Below are 19353 nucleotides of genomic sequence, written 5' to 3' on the forward strand. Positions count from 1 at the left end.
TTAGGCTAAATAATTTACTTTCTTTACAGATGCACTCACAGCACTGACCAGCAGACAGACCTCAACGAATGTTCACAGGTGTTCAACCTCTAAGTCCAGAATTCTTGTTAGTGCTCCAATACTACTACTGCAGTGCGATGTTTATGTGTATAACATAGGAAATATCAGAACTGTAAGTACGAGTTTTAACATGACTCTGCTTAGTAAGAGCTGTTTGCTGCTTGAAGGTTCTGTTCATTTACTCCACAACTCACTTACATATATTCTGCTTACTGTTTAAATTATAAAATCTTATTTAATATGTTAGATATATCTCATCTTCCCCTACACCTAGAGGCAGAAACCGAGCATACAGCATCAAAAGCAAACCTTTCTACATTGATATGAAAGGCCAGCTGCCAAATCTGAAAATACCTGTCACACCTAAACCTCCAAGAAACAAGACTCTGGCAGGCTAATACAAAATCCTACATGAAGTGGATACTAAGAAAAGTTCCTCGGTGTCTTAGCCGTACTCACATTGCACATCTGTCAATATACACTTTCCAAGTACAGTTGCTGGTTTTACAAAGAATTGTTATCCTCTAGGTGAGAGAAGTGTTGAACAACAACTAGGAATAAGTTAGCATAGCCCTTTTCCCATTTTATTGAAAAACACTTGCAAAGGAAGGGAGGCTTTGCTTTTCCTGGTTTACAGAATGCAGTAATTGAATCACATACTTACTTCTTGTGCGTGAGGTCCAGACCACTGTTGACTATTCCCTCCACCTTCACATTTTTCTGTCCACAAATATTTCCATAACTGTCATATCCTGAAAGCAGTCTTGCAGCTGCTCCTGTAGCTATTGAAAAGCCACAGATAAAACCCTGGAGGAGAAAAAAGGCCCCACAGTTAAGCAATATTTTGTTTGACAGGTCAGAAAAGTCAGTTTTATTAATTTTTTTCTAAATAGGGATTGTCTAAAAACTCTTTTGGACTGAAAAAGGAATGACAAGGACTACCATAAAGAAATGTTGTGCAATGATAAAATTCAATGCAAGTTAAAAGAGGATCCAGACATCTAACACTGACTATTATAGCAGCATAGTTATGGCTCTTGTAGATGGGGTTTTTTTAAAGTCATATTGGCAGCAAGTGGTTCATGAAGCAGAAGGGAGACCAAGGACAGGCTGAAGGAGAGTTACAAGCAGAGCTGGAGCTGTCAAAGATTATTATGCAACTTAAAGAATTCCACACAATCCAGATTTTCCTGATTTCAGACTTTTTTCTTTCCTTCAAATTATGTGCTTTCAAAGATGAGCTAGAATGAAGAGGCCTAAGACAAGCTTCTTTTAAGGAAATCTCTTAAAACAAGTGACCACATCAAGGCCACTATGGTTCCAAATGCTTGGTAAAAATGCAGGAAAGACAAAGCAAGACGGCTCAGACAGTGTAAAGTGGAAAATACCTTATATAGGCAGGTTTTGCTGTGAACTTTCAGAGACAATTCACAAGCAAAACCAAGATCAAGATGGTAATTATGCAAACAGGAGAAATGAACTGATGGGGAGAAATGAACCATCAGCTCACTCCACTACCATCAAGAAACCACTTACATGTGAGACAAGCTAAGATTCGAGAAGAGGAAGCAAAACAAACTGCTGAGACAAATGTGCGGAAGAACAAATGGCAGTGACAGGATCAGATAAGATGATAACAGGTAATGAAGTTGGCATGAAACAATGAAAACGTGTGGTTTTAAATGTCTAAAGATACCGCATAGTGTTCTTCTCTAAAGGACAGGCCAACAATATGGAGAAATTCCAGACAGCAAGCTGGTCGTTATCTTTTTCTTGCCAATGCATTAATGTGCATACAGACTTCATATTCAAACTCAAGAGCAAAGTGGGCAAGAGGCTATCACAAGTAATAATAATTCAAGCTGATTTCCAGCAATCACTTTCAATTTCTCAGGTCACTTACTATTCTGCAAAAGACATATTAGCATACATTTTACATACAATAATACTCAGGTACTTGGCAGGTTGAAGAATTTTTGTCCTTACACACATTAAAAATGCAACCCTTCCTCTATCTACGCTAATTCACAAGTGTACAGTGATGTCCTCCTGACATGGAATGGTGTATGACTCTTAAAGTGAAATCCCCTAGAACTAGTAACTAGCAAGGTATGTGACCCAATAGGATAAATGCTCTGTATATCATATTGCTCAGAGAGGAAAATTTGAACACTCAGGCACAGCAGATTAATTTATAATTGGGGAAACAGGTAAGTATTCCCAAATTACCAGGGAACATCAACAAAGCTAGGGAAAAATGAAATACAAAAGAGAGCTATTTGTTTCAGGAAATACTGTACTTTTTGGAATTTTAAGAAATTCACATTATAGTGACACTGTAATTCATTTTAAATAACCGTCATAATTTTTGCATTGGAAGCACAGCTGTTGACAAACACCCTGGGGAAAGTAGAAGAAATTTTTCAATGGAATTATTCCAAACACCAGAGACCAAGGGACTGCAGAAAAAAAAGGTGACAGCATATAAGTCCCAAACCCCTAAGCACTACGCTTGTAACACAGCAGTATAAGACAGCCACAGACATTTTCTGTTTAAGAACAGCAGACATATACCCATGAAACAAAACAAGATGAAATGTATTGCTAGTTTTGACTAATCTGCAGCATTCAGAGGTCTGGTTTTTTAACACAAATTGTGGAGGCTGAGTTGAGAAAGGTGATGGCTTTATCCCACATGACAGAGCTGGTAAAACTTTGAAAGAAAGATATTACCATTAGTAATATGGTTGTTAACAGTAGCTCCTTCTACTAAGTATCCAAGAAAAACAAACAAACAAACCACAAACAACTTCCTCCCCCCAAAACAAGCAAACAACCCAAACAAAACCAAAGAAAAACCAACCAAAGAAAAACCAAAAAAACCCCAGCCAACTCTATGATATGCAAAAGTTTTGTTTTTCACAAGAAGTTTACTGTGATCCACGTAACTGTTTACCAGACTCAAAGCTATCATTTCTGGGACAGCCACAGTCCCATAAGGAACGCAACTCAAGCAATATCTCACCATGATGTAAATTGCTTACCATTGAAACTAGAGAAGAAGAGAAGCTGGAGCAAGAACTGGCAAAACCAATAAATTATGAATCCCTGCCAAAGATGTATTACCCATTTCTGTTCTACAGCTGATAGTTCTCACGCAAATATATATCCTGACCTTTTCCAGTGATGAAGTTACTGAAGGGTTTCAAACCTCCTATCTTATGTATGCAATCTTCAACTATACAACATTTACAGAATCCTCTGAGTTTTACTCACCATTCCTATACAGAAGAGGATGAATAAGAGCAGCCATGGTACATCTGTGCAGCTGTGCTCCTCCAGAGGCTTCCACTCTCGCTTGGAGCTCTTGTGTGATAAAAGAGAGATGAGGTTAACAACGCTTTGTCTGCTCCCAAGAGGAAAAGACAGAAAATTATTCTACAAGTCATTAACATATAGCAGGAGTCATCTTTAGGCTCCAAGACAGCTGAAGTGGCTTGGTCAAAAGATTTAAAGAGTAAGACTCATTTAAGACTTCAAAAGAAGTGCTTCCACAGGAAGCTAGATCAACAAGTAATTAATCATCCAGAAAACAACTAATTTATCCAGGAATTTACAAATATTTATCCACAAACCAGGGTATTTTCACTTGTATTTTTATTAACAAAAACAAGAAATTAATGGCATGACATTGACAATATCTCTTATTGTAGTCTTTCACAGATTTTCTTTCATGTAGTGGGTTTAACTGAGATCCTAGGAGGGGACACAGGTTAGATCAGCTGACTTACACTGACCAAGGAAAATATTTCATACCATATGACGTCAACCCAGATATAAGAGGAATGGGAAGGGAGCATTCTCTCTCTCTGTAAGGGCTACTGTTGCCGTGCTGGAGTACTGCTTCTCAGAGGAGTGGCTATCCATCACTGCTTGAGGGAGGTAGAGATTGACTGTTTACTTCTGTTTGGTGTATGCAAACACTGTTTTAATTTTCCTTCTTTCTTCATTAATATAAACTGCCTAGATCATACCCAAGGTTTGTGGCATTTTTTCTACACACATTCCCCCCACCCTTACTTTTTTGCCTGTCTGGATGGGAGGGAAAGGGCTGGAGTGGCTGGATAGGCACCTGGCACTAAGCCAAGGTGAATCTACCACATTTCAGTAATCTGATTTCCAAGAAGGATAAAATGTCACACTTTTCAGAAGTTCTAAAGGTTTTAAACACTATTGGCAGATTTTACAATTACCCTGCATATAGAAAGGAGTAATAAATTGCTCTTTAAGAACAGTTGTCTACCTTCTCAAAGATAGAGGCTCTACTGAAACGTATAGAGCAGCAATTGTAAACAATTCAAAGAGTTTGCTGCTCATGAGGTAAAAGTTCTCAAGTGTGTATTTATTCCTAAGATAATTAAAGTCTGTTAAAAATAGACATCTAGGCAAAAAGGTTTCAGGAAAGAAAAAAAGCATTAACTGTAATACCAAACTGAGCATATGTATTGCTTATAACTACTTTTAAAAACAGTTAAACAGACAAGCTTTTTCAGTTGCCTCTCAAATACTAAATCTTCAGATATAACCACCAAGACACAAAAAATGTATTTTTAATCCTTGAGGAAAAAAAGGAGATTGATATAGGGAGAATATAAAAAGTTATCTCCAGAGACACAGCCAAGGGAGCAACCTATTCAGAATTCTTTTTTTCTCTCAAGACTCTGAAGCATCTTCAGGATTTTGCTGACAATATAGCAAATATCAGCACTGAATTAAAACAAAATGACTGGATAAAGTGTCAACAGCTTTTATCTCTAGTATGTATTCTGCAGATTTTTAATCAAAAAAAGCAATAGCACGTAACCTACATAACATTAACAAAGTGATTTTTCTGGTATTCATGACTTTGGCTTTTGTTAATTCACAAACACAAAGCAAATACTTTTCAAATACTACTATTAGAAAGCCACAAAGTGGGTAAATACAAAAGAAGTTCTGCAGGCATTATGCTACAAAACCACACAGGTTTCTAAGTAGTCTGACTTTGCATTAGGGAATTACATGTTACTTTTGCACTGTTTCATTAAGGAAGTTCCAGTTACAGATGTGATATAGTTTTAATTCAAACTATGCAAATTTACTGTGAGTTCTGAACAGTGAAACTTCTTTGGCTTTTACTCAATAATCAGTAGTGAGAGATACTAAATGCATTATGCACTCTACTACCCACATTCAGCAAAACTGTCTTCTGATCCTGGCAGTTTACACTTAGAAGTAATACACTAATCAAACTTAACACTTGCAACATGACTGTGACATTTATATTGTTATAATGAGCATAATCATATTGCATAAAATACATAAGGCTTCATGTTTCCTATTCATAGAATCACTGCAAGAACTCCAGATTCTTTAGAAATTTACTTTTTTTATAAACAGCCAAGATAAACTTTAGTTATAGCTGCAGTCTTAAGAGTAAACTGCCCTTGGCAAAGAGGGAGCAATAAAATGCGCTGCACATTGTGATTTGTTTGTTTTGTTGTTTTCAGGGGTGTTTTTTTATCCTCTCATACCAACTGCAAACGCAATCTTTTAATAGGATTTGTAAAAGCGTCTGGAATAGCTCTGGCAAGGATTTAGGTTGTCTGACTAGTCACAGTTACCATAAGTAACAATTACTATAAATAATCCATTCTATTTACGAAGTGGACTGCAATCCAAAAGAAAAGAAAGTCAAAAATGAAACTTTAACTGTCATGACATAGCATGCATTTAGAAGTCTACACAGAGAAATTAATTCTGTGTCCATGGCTCTTACTGTGCTACCAAACATAACTTTAAAAAACTCATATACAAAACAAAATAAGGCAGGATGGTATTTTAAACCAAAAGTATCCTTTGAGGAAACTCAAAATGCACTAGATACTTACTAACTTTCAATTTAAACACATAGCATAGTAACAAGGTATGAAATGATACATGTGTATAATAACACACATCTTTAGTAACCTTCCAATCTTTCTTTTCTCCACTCATTGTTACAACCCAAGCTAGCTGGCAGTATCTGCTATTTGCTTCTTAGTTGCTTCCTTGTATTCTGGATTCCCACTGAATCTTCTTCCTTAGCTTCACAGCCCGTCTATGTCTCTCTAGTGACTGCTTCCCATCCACTCTACACTCCTAGGCATTCACTCAGTCTCTAATATTCATGCTTTGGCAACACAAATTGTTAATCTGTGGTCAGTGTAAGGTCTAACAAATGTTAACAAAATGTTCTGCAGTCTGCAAATTATGCTGTGTCCCCATTGTAACTGAAATACCATAAGATGTTAGCAGACATGCTTTGCCTGAAACACTAAATCAACATTTCCTCTGATTTTAGCCTTTCTTCCAGGTGGATTAAGAGCCTTCAGTTTATGCAAGAAAGTTAATAACCTAAAGGTAAAAAAATTTTTTTTTTAATTATTTAATTCATTTTACGCTTTCTCCCAAAACAGAGCTTTCATAGTTATGCTATGCTAAGGATATTCTTGCCATTAACAAAGCTCAGGTCTACCTGTACTGCCATGAAAGCATAAAGAATCAGAAACACTATCAGTCAAAAGTAGAAAGCTGGCAAAAGAGTCTCTCTACCCAGTACAAAACATGTCCGTGCCCACAACAGCTATTCTGTGCTGATTTTATGAAATAATCTCTTAAGAACTCAAATGAGTGTGTTCAGAAGTTTACATCTGTCCATTTTATGTAAGACTTAGCAAGCTCAAAATCAAATCAGAATCCTTCGGTGTAGCAGTTTTACATTCATATCTTAATATTCCACATCTAGAAAGTTGGATGTCTACAGTTAGCTTTTCTCTTGCAGAAGATGAAGTATGAAGAATGCTTTTCTAGCTGAATTCAGACTTACACAGCAAGTGCTTGTATGCAAATGCTAAACAAAGAGAGGTTACTTTCTTGGAATTCACTGCATCCAATCACTTCAAAACAAATATAGAAACCCCTTCTCCAGATTTCTTACTCCAAAACTAGTATAGCCAAAACAAGTGGTTACCACTTTCCCTGTTAATTGTATTAGTAGTACATTTACAGTGCCATACAAGCACTCACTTCCCTAACCAGAATGCAACACATATACAAGCTCAAGGAAGTGTGAAAACACAGCATGTGACCAGGAGACTACAGATGCAAGGAGCTACAATTTATTTTAAACACAAAATGTCATGCAATGTAAAATTGCAAGTCACGTGACTGAAGCAAGAAGGCTATTAAATAACATCAGCACTTCACATATAGATAATGAAGCAGTGTGGAAGTAGCAAAGAAGTTAATAAGATATGGAGAAAGATGGAATTTGCCACAAACTGAGGATGTGGAAACACCATGATAAAAGCAGTAGAAAGCAAAAGTCCTGGTGAACAGATGGCCTGCTTCAAGAAGAAAAAAATGAAGGTACTAGTGAGGCAGGTGGGCTGAATTAAGGACAACCCAGTGAATAACTGGCATGAGTAACAACCACTGGATGAAAAGGAGTTGCAGAGAGAGGCTATACTCTGGGCTTTACTTCAGCTAGTGAGCATAAACTAGCAGTTGGAGAGTACAGGACTATTGCAATTTGCATATGAACAACCGGGTGTTAGAATAAAGCCACACCTTCATTCAGGTAGTTAAGGACAAAAAGCCAAAACCAAAGGAGAACAACAAATACCTTCACTTCTTTCAGCCCAAAACAATTCTCAGAAAAAAAAAAAAACACAGGATGAGGGATGTCCCATCAAAACCATACAGAAAGATTTACTAGTCATGAGGAGGGGTAGTCTTGCAAACTGCTGATTAACTCCAGGATGTCCATACTTAGTGCTCAGAAAGTCCAGAGAAGACAAAATTTTACAGCAATGTCCACAGCCAGCAAAGCCAAGCTGTGTTGTACTTCAGAAGATACCATGTTAGTTACCATACTGGCTGAAGAAGCTCTCAAGTGCAGGTGCTCCAAACTCCAGTAAAGTCGACATCCAGGACAAATGGTTTATTACCCCCATTCATAAATAATACATGAAACCTTAAATGCAGATGAAAAATAGTGACCCCAATATTCTTCTACTTCAGCATGTGGTTTAAATCAGTTCCATTTCTAATCAAAATAGGAGAAAATAAGATGGAAAAGTTGGAATAGTTTTTTAACAGACATTCACACAAATAATTTTGACATTCCCTCTTAAGAAGCAGCAGATTGGGGCTTTTTGTTGGTTTGCTTATTTCTCTTTTTCTTCAACCTGGTTCTAACACAAAATGAAGATGCTGCAAAACATCCAATTTTCCATTTGCAGGCATTGAGAAGAAGTTTTCTTATTTTTCCAGACTTAGAAATGGCCACTTTCTGTCTATTGAATACTGAAGGCAAGGCATAGCATGGCATTTTGAGTCATCCATCTAAACAATTAGACCTAGATTTCCAAAGCTTTTTCAGATCAGGATATTCAAGCACATCAGCATTTGACCCATCCACCCCTTTAGTAACTCATACCATCCTTTAAGGATGTGACTTTTCAGACCACCTGGGATTTCTGAAACTTCTGATGGTTCATCTTATAGGTTTACAGTACTGCCAGATCCTCTGTATGTAGATTTCACCACTACTTTCAGCATTTATGTTCACTCATTTTGACCTTTCCTTAAAGGCTAGAAAAAATTCATAAAATAAATTCATTGACTACTCTTACCTCAACAATGCACACTGAATTTTTAATTAATTCACAACCTTAGTGTCCATTCTGTATTACATCCATCTTCCAAATTTTTAACATCTCAAGCATGACAACAACTGCACACGCATTAAAATATTTCCTTCCTGTTATAATTTACAAAATTTAAGAAAATTTAGGATGCATCTTCCTTTCATGAAACAGTTGTATTGGGCCTGAACTCCAGCTTGATCCTTCAAGTGGGGTTTGTCTGTGACCATTCTTCTAATTGGAACACAATTTATTTAATTTTTAAGCATGGAACACAGCTAAAAAACAAACTGACAGTTTTACAAGCCATGGAACTAGTTAGGCCTTTCTGAATAGTACAGTGAGATCTTCTGATATCTAACAACAGGAAAGTTCTGATCATACTTCTTCACACAGTGGAAACAATTCCTGATTTTTTTTTCCCTTCTTTTTCATTCAGGTTTTCTGATATTTAAAAATAACTCAGTTTTTGGTACGGACCCTTTCGCTGCAGTAACAGTTTGAACTCAATCTTACATTAAGCTTAAAGGACACATTTGAATCTTTGAATCAACTATCACTGCTGAATTAGCTGTTGGTGCCAAGGTAGCTAAGTTGGTTCAATAGTTTTCAAAAGTTATTTTGGGGGGTGGCAGAGGAACCATTTTCTGAAGAAAGATTGTAATTGTGTACAATTACACAGACTGCACAATCTCTGCTAAAGATACTTTTTCAAAAAAGTAAGAAAGTAAGTTACCTACTAGCAGTTTAAATCATCACAAAGAATTGTGTAAGGTAAGTTTTCAAATAGCTTTAACTAATTTGAAATATTCATTTTTACAATTTCCAGGAAGTTTCAGTAATGATAAGTTACTGAAAATTTTGGGTTGTGGATGTTTCAGGGGGTTTTGAGTAAAAGGATGGGTTTTTTCAATTTTTAAAATCCACAGGGATATTACTACTGATGTTGTAGGTTAAGATAATTTTTTATAAAACCTCATCCTAAGGGCCACACTAATCTAACTACATCCCCTTTAAATCATCTGTTATCACCTTGATGTAACATTTGGACTTAGAGTACATACAACTGTAGTTGAATATGGGAGAGTAAACAGAAATAACTAGTGTTTGTTTATTTAAGTCAGGAACTCAGAAATTATTGTGTATCTATCTATCTGCATAGGAGACAAACAGTCACAGTGTGCACAAAGCATTAACAAACAGCCCTTAGAGACAAAAAAGCATTCTCATCCTGACCGCAGTCTTTGTGGAAATTGCCACAGAGTCCTCCAGCACCCACCTTTCCTAGGAGGCAGACTGGCTCTGATAAAGTGCCAGAGATTCAACTGGTAAGCAGTGTTTAGTTTATTCCAATAGCACACTGAGTATATAATGCATAAATTTCACATCTAGAATGCAAGTTTGACCCTTCAAAGTTGGATTTTCAATACTGTACACACCACAAAAAGACACATAAGGCCATGACTCCCTTGGAAATGATCAAGTGAAAAAGATGATGATCAAGAAGTCATCCAGTTCAGAAGCTGTCTTGCAAGCTAAGTTTAAAACTGCATCTTTACATGCTATTGAAATATACCCACTGAGGGGGAGGGGGGGAGGAGCCTCCAAACAACAAACCAAAACAAAAAACAAACAACAAAACCTCAACCCCAAAACAACAACCCCAAAACAAACAACAACAAAAAAAAAAAAAAACAAAACACAAAAACAAATTAAAAAGACAGTTCTTAAAATATTTAGCAGTGTTTCCTAATGACCAGGAGATGATTCTTTACTCATTTTACATATCTTTACAAGCTAAAGAACAGTACTAATCACATGCTGACCTTTACTTTACTGTGAAGCATTCCACCTATCAATAAGAGGAGCCATAATTTGCTAGTTAACCAAACTATTTCCAACACAAAATTATAATTCTCCAGGTTTAACAGAAAGTATGGCATTTTTCTGTCCAAGACATGGCACACTTTTCTACACTATTTAGCTGTTTAAAACAGTAACTAGCAGCAACTGTATATTGTTCTAATGAAACTTCTTCTGCCTCTGAATACCTTGTAATCCTATAGCCTAAAGAAAAAGGTGGTATGAGTCTTGACCCCAAGCCTTAACAATTTAGGATGTTTTCAGATCATGCTAACCTGAGGCCTAAAACCAAGACATGGCCTCTATTCCATAAGCAGAAGCCATTTTGACACAGAATCACAGAACCTACTGAATTGCAAGGTACCCATTAGGATCATGAAATCCAACTCCTAGGTCTTCATAGGACACACCAAGAGTCACATCATATGCCTAAAGCATTGTCCGAATGCTTCTTGAATTAATACAGGCTTGGTTTTGTGACCATTTCCCTGGGGAGCCTGTTCCAGACATCTAATGAAGTTAATAGCCATTCCTCTACTATCATTATGAAAGTTAAACTGCAGTGAATAAGAGACCACTAGGCTGCATCTGAACTACATTTTGACTACAAAGTTGTCAAAACATACGTGATACCAATTATAGGTGTAAAGTGTGTCTCACTATAAACACAAATTAGCAATACTTCATGAGCATTTCTCTACAAACATAGCTAACTTAGTAGATAATGACTGACCTAAACAAGTGTGTAAAATGTCTGAATATGAAATTAAAATCTAGCAAGTTGTTTCACATTTTCAAACAAAAACATTAAGGTTTAAACCTGTTAAATACACTGCATAAAGGAATTCATATTGAGAGGAAGATAAAAGACATGGACATTTTCTAACACCCACACAAATAAACAGAATTCCTGACAATCCTAATACAAAGGTCTACATTTGTTAATTCTAGAAAGCAAGTAGTCCATAATTATTCTGAATCTTCTGTTATTCTGAAGACTGGATGATAGTCTTTCTAAAAAAGAAAAAAAAAATCTAATCCCAAAAAAACTACATCACTTCCCCATAAAAGTATACTCTGAGAACAAAAGTAGTAACTCAAGTAAAGTAGTTCTCCATATAAAATTTTCATGTGATGAATGCACTGTTTTAAGTGTTCTGAGCAAAGTCTTGAAGCATCAAAACTACTTCTAGTTCATGACTTGACCAAACATGTTAACATTTTTATAGCAAAATCTTAGTTTACTTCACCATGAAGTCTAAAGACACTGTGCACAGTTGATTCAGTTAAAATGTTCACCATTTTGTACAGACCTCCTGTGTGTGACCTACAGGTGCTCAGATAAAGTATCAAACAGCAGTTTATCATGAGTTCAGACAATCTCTCAGGTTTGCAATAAAACTGATTTATTACACTGCAAAATACTGGTAAAAAATTTTTGACAGACACTAGTCACACATTTTACTCAGAGTCATGTACCAGTATTTTTATGTATGGGCACCCACATCCTTATTTTCCTAATAACTCCACATTCATCACTTGTTCTTCAATGGCATGTCCACTGAAAATATGTATCTGTCCATTTTAAGTATGAAACCCAAAGATCCTGCTACAAAAATTTTCTGATGGTATAATACTGCTTTTAAGTTATCCACCAAAGGGTGATGAATTTATACTTTGCTTCTCTTCAGAAACTAAAAATTTCACCAACTCAGTGTGTTCACATATGCTACTTCACTAACATTCTCCAGCTCCACAAACAGGATTTATACGTTTTTAACAAAATAGAAACAACACTGAGATCACATAAGACATCATTTATAGTATTATTGATTGTGTAATATAAAGCTGTTTACCCTGAAAACTCCTATATGGAGACTCCACTCTTGAAAAGGACACGTGTTGCATATCATATTCCACTCATCTTTACAGGCAACTAATACTAAACATTGCTTCAAAAACTCCTTTATTACATGCTTCCAACTCAGTCAACAACTTAAATATTTATCTTGAAACATAACACTGCTGATTAAATAAAGAGCTGACATGATCAACACACCTGCTGAGGCTTTGAAGCTTAGCAATGAGGCCACCTGCAGACAAAAGTTGAGTTTTTAACCCTCAAAGTCTTTAGTTATTGTTTCTTTTCTTCATAACACACTGTTAAGTACTTATTTGAAAGCAACAATAAGGACACATTACAAATATCACAGAAGTATTTTTCAGAGGACTAAAATATTAATTTCAATGCATTTTTGACACTTCCATAGTTCTTAATCATTAATAAAAATCAGTCATGCAAACAAAACCAGCAACAAATAACCCCAAATCAAAACTGCAAAACATCTCATTTCTGACTACTTTGTACTTATCAAGTTATTTAATCACATTTGAATTTCCTCTATATCAATCAGTTTCACAGAATCTCAAATTTTGTTCCTTTTATGCACTGCAAGTCCCAAATTACAAAATCTTTTCAAACTTTGGACTAGCAAAACCCTGCCCAACTATAATAAACACCTTGCTTCCACACCTGTTAGCTTTATCATATGATGTTAACACCCACCAAAAACCAACCAACCAACCAAAAACCATCAAAAAAAAAAAAACTCCACAGCAGAACTCCTCAATTACTAGTCTTTACATGAGATGTGGATGACAGTCTAGATGAAGGACATTCCACACAAATTGCTACACTTATTCTTTGCACTGTCTTCAGGTGAATTCAAGAGCAAAGACACAAAGACTCTTTAGGAGCTCACGGCTGTTGTGAAAAATAACAATGTTGCCACTTACTAAGCACTTTGCTACATATTCCTTCAAAATGTATCCTACAGTCAAATAGGGGTTGCAAGTAAACATCATAGCTGCTTAAACACAAAGTCCCGACAGGTCCAAAATTGTAGCTCCAAAATTGTAGCTTAACAAGAAAAGCAAAAAACCCAAAAGACATTCAGGCTCTTCTTGTAAGGGCAGTGCTTGAGGACACTGAAAGTATAGTAGATTTACAGGAACCAACACTAAGAAAGCTCTGACTTACGAAAGACAGAGTGGGAGGAGAATGGAAAGCGAAATAATGTGTTAAGCCCTTAGCTTATTACATAAGCATATGTCCTTGTATGTAGGCAGTAATTTTGCAGTTTTTCATAGCAAACTAGGGGGAGGCTGACAAAGCATTCCCAGGACATAGTTATCGTGATGCTGAATGAAGTACTTAGATGGGTTTCTTGTTTTGTTTCTGCAGATCTATATAAAACATTCGGAGATCTCTTTCTCAGTCATATAATGTGTATGGACAGTAGCAAGAGTGGTTTCAATGCAAACAAACCAAAACAGTTTAGTGGTCCTTTCTGCTGTAAACAGCAGTTTAACTACATGATATTAATTAAAAGCACGCACATTGCATATGAGGCGCAAGTCACCATGTTCTGTTCACCACGAGTCTCCACCACAGTCTAGCAATATTCCTGGTTTAAATAGTGTCAGCTAGAAACCAGCCTGTAAAAAAATTAGTGTATGAAATCTCAGCTTTCCCATATAGAGCAATCATCTCCTATTCCTGCAGTGCATTACACACCAGGTGTTGAATCTTTCAAAACAGAGAAAACTAATCTTTGGACTGTAAAGCTGAACTTCAAAATTAAATTGAGACTTCTCTGTTCTTAAATGTACATACAGATGTTCTTGAGGCTGTTGTCACACAAACAGTACATTTTAATTCCACATAAGGAAAATGCTTATCTTAAAAAAAAAAAAAAGGGGGCCTAACACTAGGAGGGCAATCAATGTAATGATATTTATTTAGTCTAAGTCTGTAAAACTTCAAAGTGGTTGGACAACCTAAAAGAACCTTATTACATATTCACCAACACAGACTCTTTTTCTAAAATTTATACACAAAAATGTCTCAGTACAGTTTCATCAAAAAGAGATAAAATTAGCAATCAGCTTAACCAGTAGGTCAAAGTCACCAATCAACACAGCATAACCACTGTTTTAGAAGTTAAACATAAGATTTATACATTTTCCAACAGCTGGTCTAAGAGAAAAGATTGAAATATAAAATACCAAAGACACAGTTTCTGTTAAGTTGGTTTTAAAGCTCTGATTTTCACAAAAGAAACCACTGTCTAAGTTCAAAGGAACAAAATTATAGTCAGCCCAAAGGAGGAAAAGGCATGCACAGAAAAGCATAAAGACAGTTGACAACTCCATAAAAAACAGTGTCATCTCTTCATAATGAAAAATAAAAGTCATTCGTTGGATGGTAGTGAATATACCTTCACAATTGCTAGCCTAAAAGTCTGATGGCTGACAACATTCTTGACGCCCAACAGATTAAAATAACATGAGCTTTGGATTTAGTGCTCACTACTATAATGCAAGATAATCAATCTCTTCCAAGCACTGTTTTCATTTTATCAGAAAAAAAGTCTTGTAAGGATGGTATGTCACATGCTTGGTCTTAATACAAGGTATCACTTTCTGAAGTGCTTAAAAATAAAAGGAGTTGATTTTTGAACTGTGTGACAAAGTAAAGGAAATAACTTAGGACTTTTCACAAGTGACACAACTCAGTGGTAGTCTAAACCTCAGTAGGAAGAACTCAATTTTAAAGAGTACTTACAAGTATCTATCTAGTTGAAATATTTCTTTCTATGTTGAGATCAAAAGGAATCCTTTGCACAGGTTGTGCAGTTGCTTGTGACACCACTTGTAAAAGGACATGTCATGCTTCACAGGAAACCAGAGCTCACAGACCAGAAATACAGAAAAGTCGTCAACAACTTCATGAGATGCCTGACCCACTAGCATGTTTTTGGATCCTGCTTGTATGCTTCATCCTTTATATTGTTTGCTTACCAGGGGCTAGAATGGAAGCCTCATCTAATGTATTGAATGAGAAATCAAGCTTCCTATCTCCTGGAACTAGAATTCCCAACTCTTTCTGTTCATCAAAACCATTATTAAACTGGTCTTCTTCCATGATTGCATGCTTGCCCATAATGAAACAGGCAAGTTTTGATGTTTCTTGTATTCATGTGTCTGCAAGAACCTCTGACAACTGAAGATATTGCTGATGCAAAATTAGCAATCTGGTCAGAAGAGACATTTGATCAGAACTGCAAGTTTTTAAAGTTAGGAACCCCAGATTTATTCAGTGTTGCTTTGATAGCAGATGATAAAGGGAAAGCCAATGGATGATCTGTCTTCATCTCCTCTTATAATGAGAAGCTCTTACAGTCTTTCAAAAACCAAGGCCACCACTAACACCATCAAGAATAACATGTGCTTTGTTTTTTCCAGCCATGCCTCCAATTTCCGGCAGTATTTCAGGGTTCTCTCACACATACCTAGGATAAAGTCTCTAAAGTAAAAAGATATAAGGATAAAATAAACAAATATACACCATATTTCCCAATCCCAACATAAAGACTTCAATAAATTGCCTTGATTGCCAAAGCAAACACCTTTTAACTACAATCAACCACTTTAACTGTAGAACAGCAGTAAGGGAGAATGGATTACGTATCACAAATGCCCCATGAGAAAGCAGTTTAAGGTCTGCTTCTCCCTGCACCTCCTTCCCTTTCATGAGAGTCTATCTGCTCAGATATAACAATGCAAACTTCATGGAATTGTGTTATGAACTACATCAGTAGAGCAATCTGAATAACACTGTAAAGCAAGTTTTCTTGCTTAAAAAAATCTGTTAGAGATTACTTGGAACAAAGAGATTTACAGCACAGCTTAACAGTTGGTGACATAAGCATGATGAACTCCAACAGTTACCTTCTGCAAATCCAGATTTATAACATATTAATGGTGTGAGATAGCAGAAAACGTCACTCATGAAGGAGAAGAATGAAAAGCAAGAGAAGAGAACACTGCACTCAACCACAGATTCCATTTTTCTTCTTCAATGAAACTAAAGATTTCAAAGAAATTTAAATAATCTATCAACTCAGAACTTCAGCATCAATTGCTCAAAAGTTGTCTACATTTAGGTAGAGAAGATCATTTCCAAAACAGCACACACTAAGAAAAAACCCCAACAAAATAAAACCCCAAAACAGACAAACAAAACCCAATAAAAACAAACAAAACAAACAAACAAAAAAGCCACCACCACCAAACCAGAACCTCTATGAAATGTAAGCAGAAACTTTATAAGCATTGTTGCACAGCAGACCCATGACGAAAGAGATGAACGTAGACAGAAGAACCCATTTTAAGAAAACACACAACTCATAATAAATATATGACCAAGAGTGGACAGGGGGCTAAAATCACATGAAGATATTGATAACTAACAGCAATGCCACACAGAAGACACACAGAGGTGGGGTTTCTTTCTCTCATCCTTTACAGGTCTTCATTTCATATAGGTCAGCACACTTTGGCTGCACACTACAATTCAAAGATGTGTCAGGGTAATTAATGATGAGACAGCTTTAAGACAAATGTTAAGGTGCAGCAGATACTGCACAAGCTTTTTCCAACAAACTCAAGGTTCATGATGATGATACTTAAGAGACAGAAAGCACAAACAAATTATAGCTTAGTAAATCTAAATAATTCACAAGCTCCTAGAGCAAAAAAGAAATGATCATACAATTGTAACACCAAAAAGAAAAAAAAATAAACAAACAAAAACTCTGGTTGTGATGATAAAGAACAAGTGCAAATCACAGAAGATACTAGACCAGGGGAAGTGAAAGAAAGTTATGCTAGCATGGAATAAGACCAAAATGGAAATGTACTGGAAAAAAGTTTTCCAGTTTTAAGTGCCTCAGCAGCTAAAACAGCAGTGAAAAAGCAGGAAAGAACAAGTACATCTGGAAGAAAGTCTGATATGCTTGCATTAAGTTTAGGTTAACGTCATTCATAACAGTTCAAGTTAAAAATTTTGGTAAAATAAGGAGTTAAACAGGGGTGAAAGAGATTGGAAGTAAAAGCACAGACAGAAGTAGGGGTAAATAAAAAACACTCAGAGAGTAGAAGGCAGTGCATAATAACAAAAGAACAGTACTACCCGCATATGGGCCATTTATTTAAGAACTGGACTTGATGATCATTACAGTTTCCTTCCAACTCAGAATATTCTGTGATACTGTAGACCACCCAGGGAAAATAAGACATCATGTGGTAGAGGAATACACAAAGTATTGAAAGCAGCAGAGATCAAAAAGGGTAAGAAAGAAGGGGAATCCTGTCAACCTGGACAGAAGAAGCCTTTAGAGACATTATGAAGACAACTTCAGCACAACACAGAATCCAGGTTGGAATTAATTTAGTAGGAAGAGAGAGGACAAACATTCATCCTCCTGTTAAGGTGTCTGGAAATTAAGGGAAGTAGACAGACAATAAAAACTCACACTAAAGTAAGGAAGGGAATAAGATGTCAGCAAAAGGTAAAAAACAGTAATTTGGAATTAAAACAGAAAAAATGAATGAACGGGGCTTTGGGGTGAGGCTAAGCAGTTGAAAGGCAGAAAAAGCAGAAAGTAAACATGCAAATCCATCTCTGTAAGTAGCAATCAATGGTGCTGAGCAAAGGTAAACCTGTCAATTCTAATCAGTTTTGATCTAGATTCTACCCCAGAAAAGACACAGGAAAAGGCCCAAGGCAATGCTTTAGACTGCCTCCAATGCAAAGAAACTGGGAAACACATTCAGGAGAGAAAATGGATATCTGAGCATGAAGTAAGAGTTAGCAAGACCACAACAAGGAAATCTACCCAGTTGAACTATCAGTCACAGGTAGATGCATTATCATGAATAAGAGGAGGATGCTGCAGTCATGAGAAAGGGACTTGGAGGTTCAGTAATCAGATAAGATGGCTGGCAGAATCAAAACAGAAGTAACCATTTCTCTCAGAAACAGAAACAGGGATTAGGAGATGAAGAGCAAATAGGCTAGAGAGTTGAAGAATAAACTTAATAAGAAATCAGCTTGAAAAACAAAGCCATGAGGAATGACGGTGAGGTGTCCACAGTAAGAGAAGAGACTATGTCAAAGATTAATATGCAGCTACAAAGGGAGAAGAAAAAAGTAAGTAAGGCAATATGAAAGAAGGTCTAATGGACCCCTGCGCAGGAAAAAATCTAAGAGGGAAAAGTACAAAGACAGTGGTAGATGAGGAATACAACATTTATTTTTAATGATAAAAGGGTGGATTAAGACCAACATTGGGATCTAATGTAATGCTGTATGGTAGGTAGCAATGTTTTTGCAATTCCTATACCAGACAAAACTGCTCATAAAATACTCAGCAACTAATCCTTGATTTGGATTTCCTGAAAAGACACAATATTCTTTAAACTTCAGTTACATATATCAGACATAAAACCCAATTACTATATTATGTTTTGCCATACATAAGGAAGACAAATGAAAAGTTTAGTAGTGTACCATGAACATCACACACCCTTACAGTGGAACACAAATTTCACAGAAAAACAAAATCAGTCAATTAAACCCACAACCAAGCCAGATATGTAAACCAACTGATTCTCTACTACTTATTTTGGTCTAATGTTACCCACAAATAAGCCTGCAATTTTATTTAAGAAAAGAACAGGGAACAGTAATTCAAATTCATAAAGAGGAGGTAAAAAGGACCTACTAAACACTTAAGCAGTTTAGATAGGCATACAGAAAACAGTGTTGGAAAAGACTTCAAAACACTATTTCAAA

At 36.2% G+C, this 19353-nt stretch overlaps 1 protein-coding gene across 3 annotated transcripts in view; it reads right to left on the reverse strand.

Moving 5' to 3' along the window:
- Window positions 1–19353, reverse strand: part of SLC44A1 (solute carrier family 44 member 1) — an 82264-nt gene that overhangs the window by 61043 nt on the left and 1868 nt on the right. For all 3 annotated transcript variants that reach the window (XM_071581459.1, XM_071581460.1, XM_071581458.1), the window contains exons 2-3: window positions 3337–3426; window positions 725–867 (exon numbers count right to left, since the gene is read on the reverse strand). In XM_071581459.1, coding sequence (XP_071437560.1) covers window positions 725–867; window positions 3337–3426 — 233 coding nt within the window. The remainder of the gene's footprint in view (window positions 1–724; window positions 868–3336; window positions 3427–19353) is intronic.

Source organism: Pithys albifrons, chromosome Z (assembly GCF_047495875.1).
Source record: "Pithys albifrons albifrons isolate INPA30051 chromosome Z, PitAlb_v1, whole genome shotgun sequence".
Taxonomy (NCBI): domain Eukaryota; kingdom Metazoa; phylum Chordata; class Aves; order Passeriformes; family Thamnophilidae; genus Pithys; species Pithys albifrons.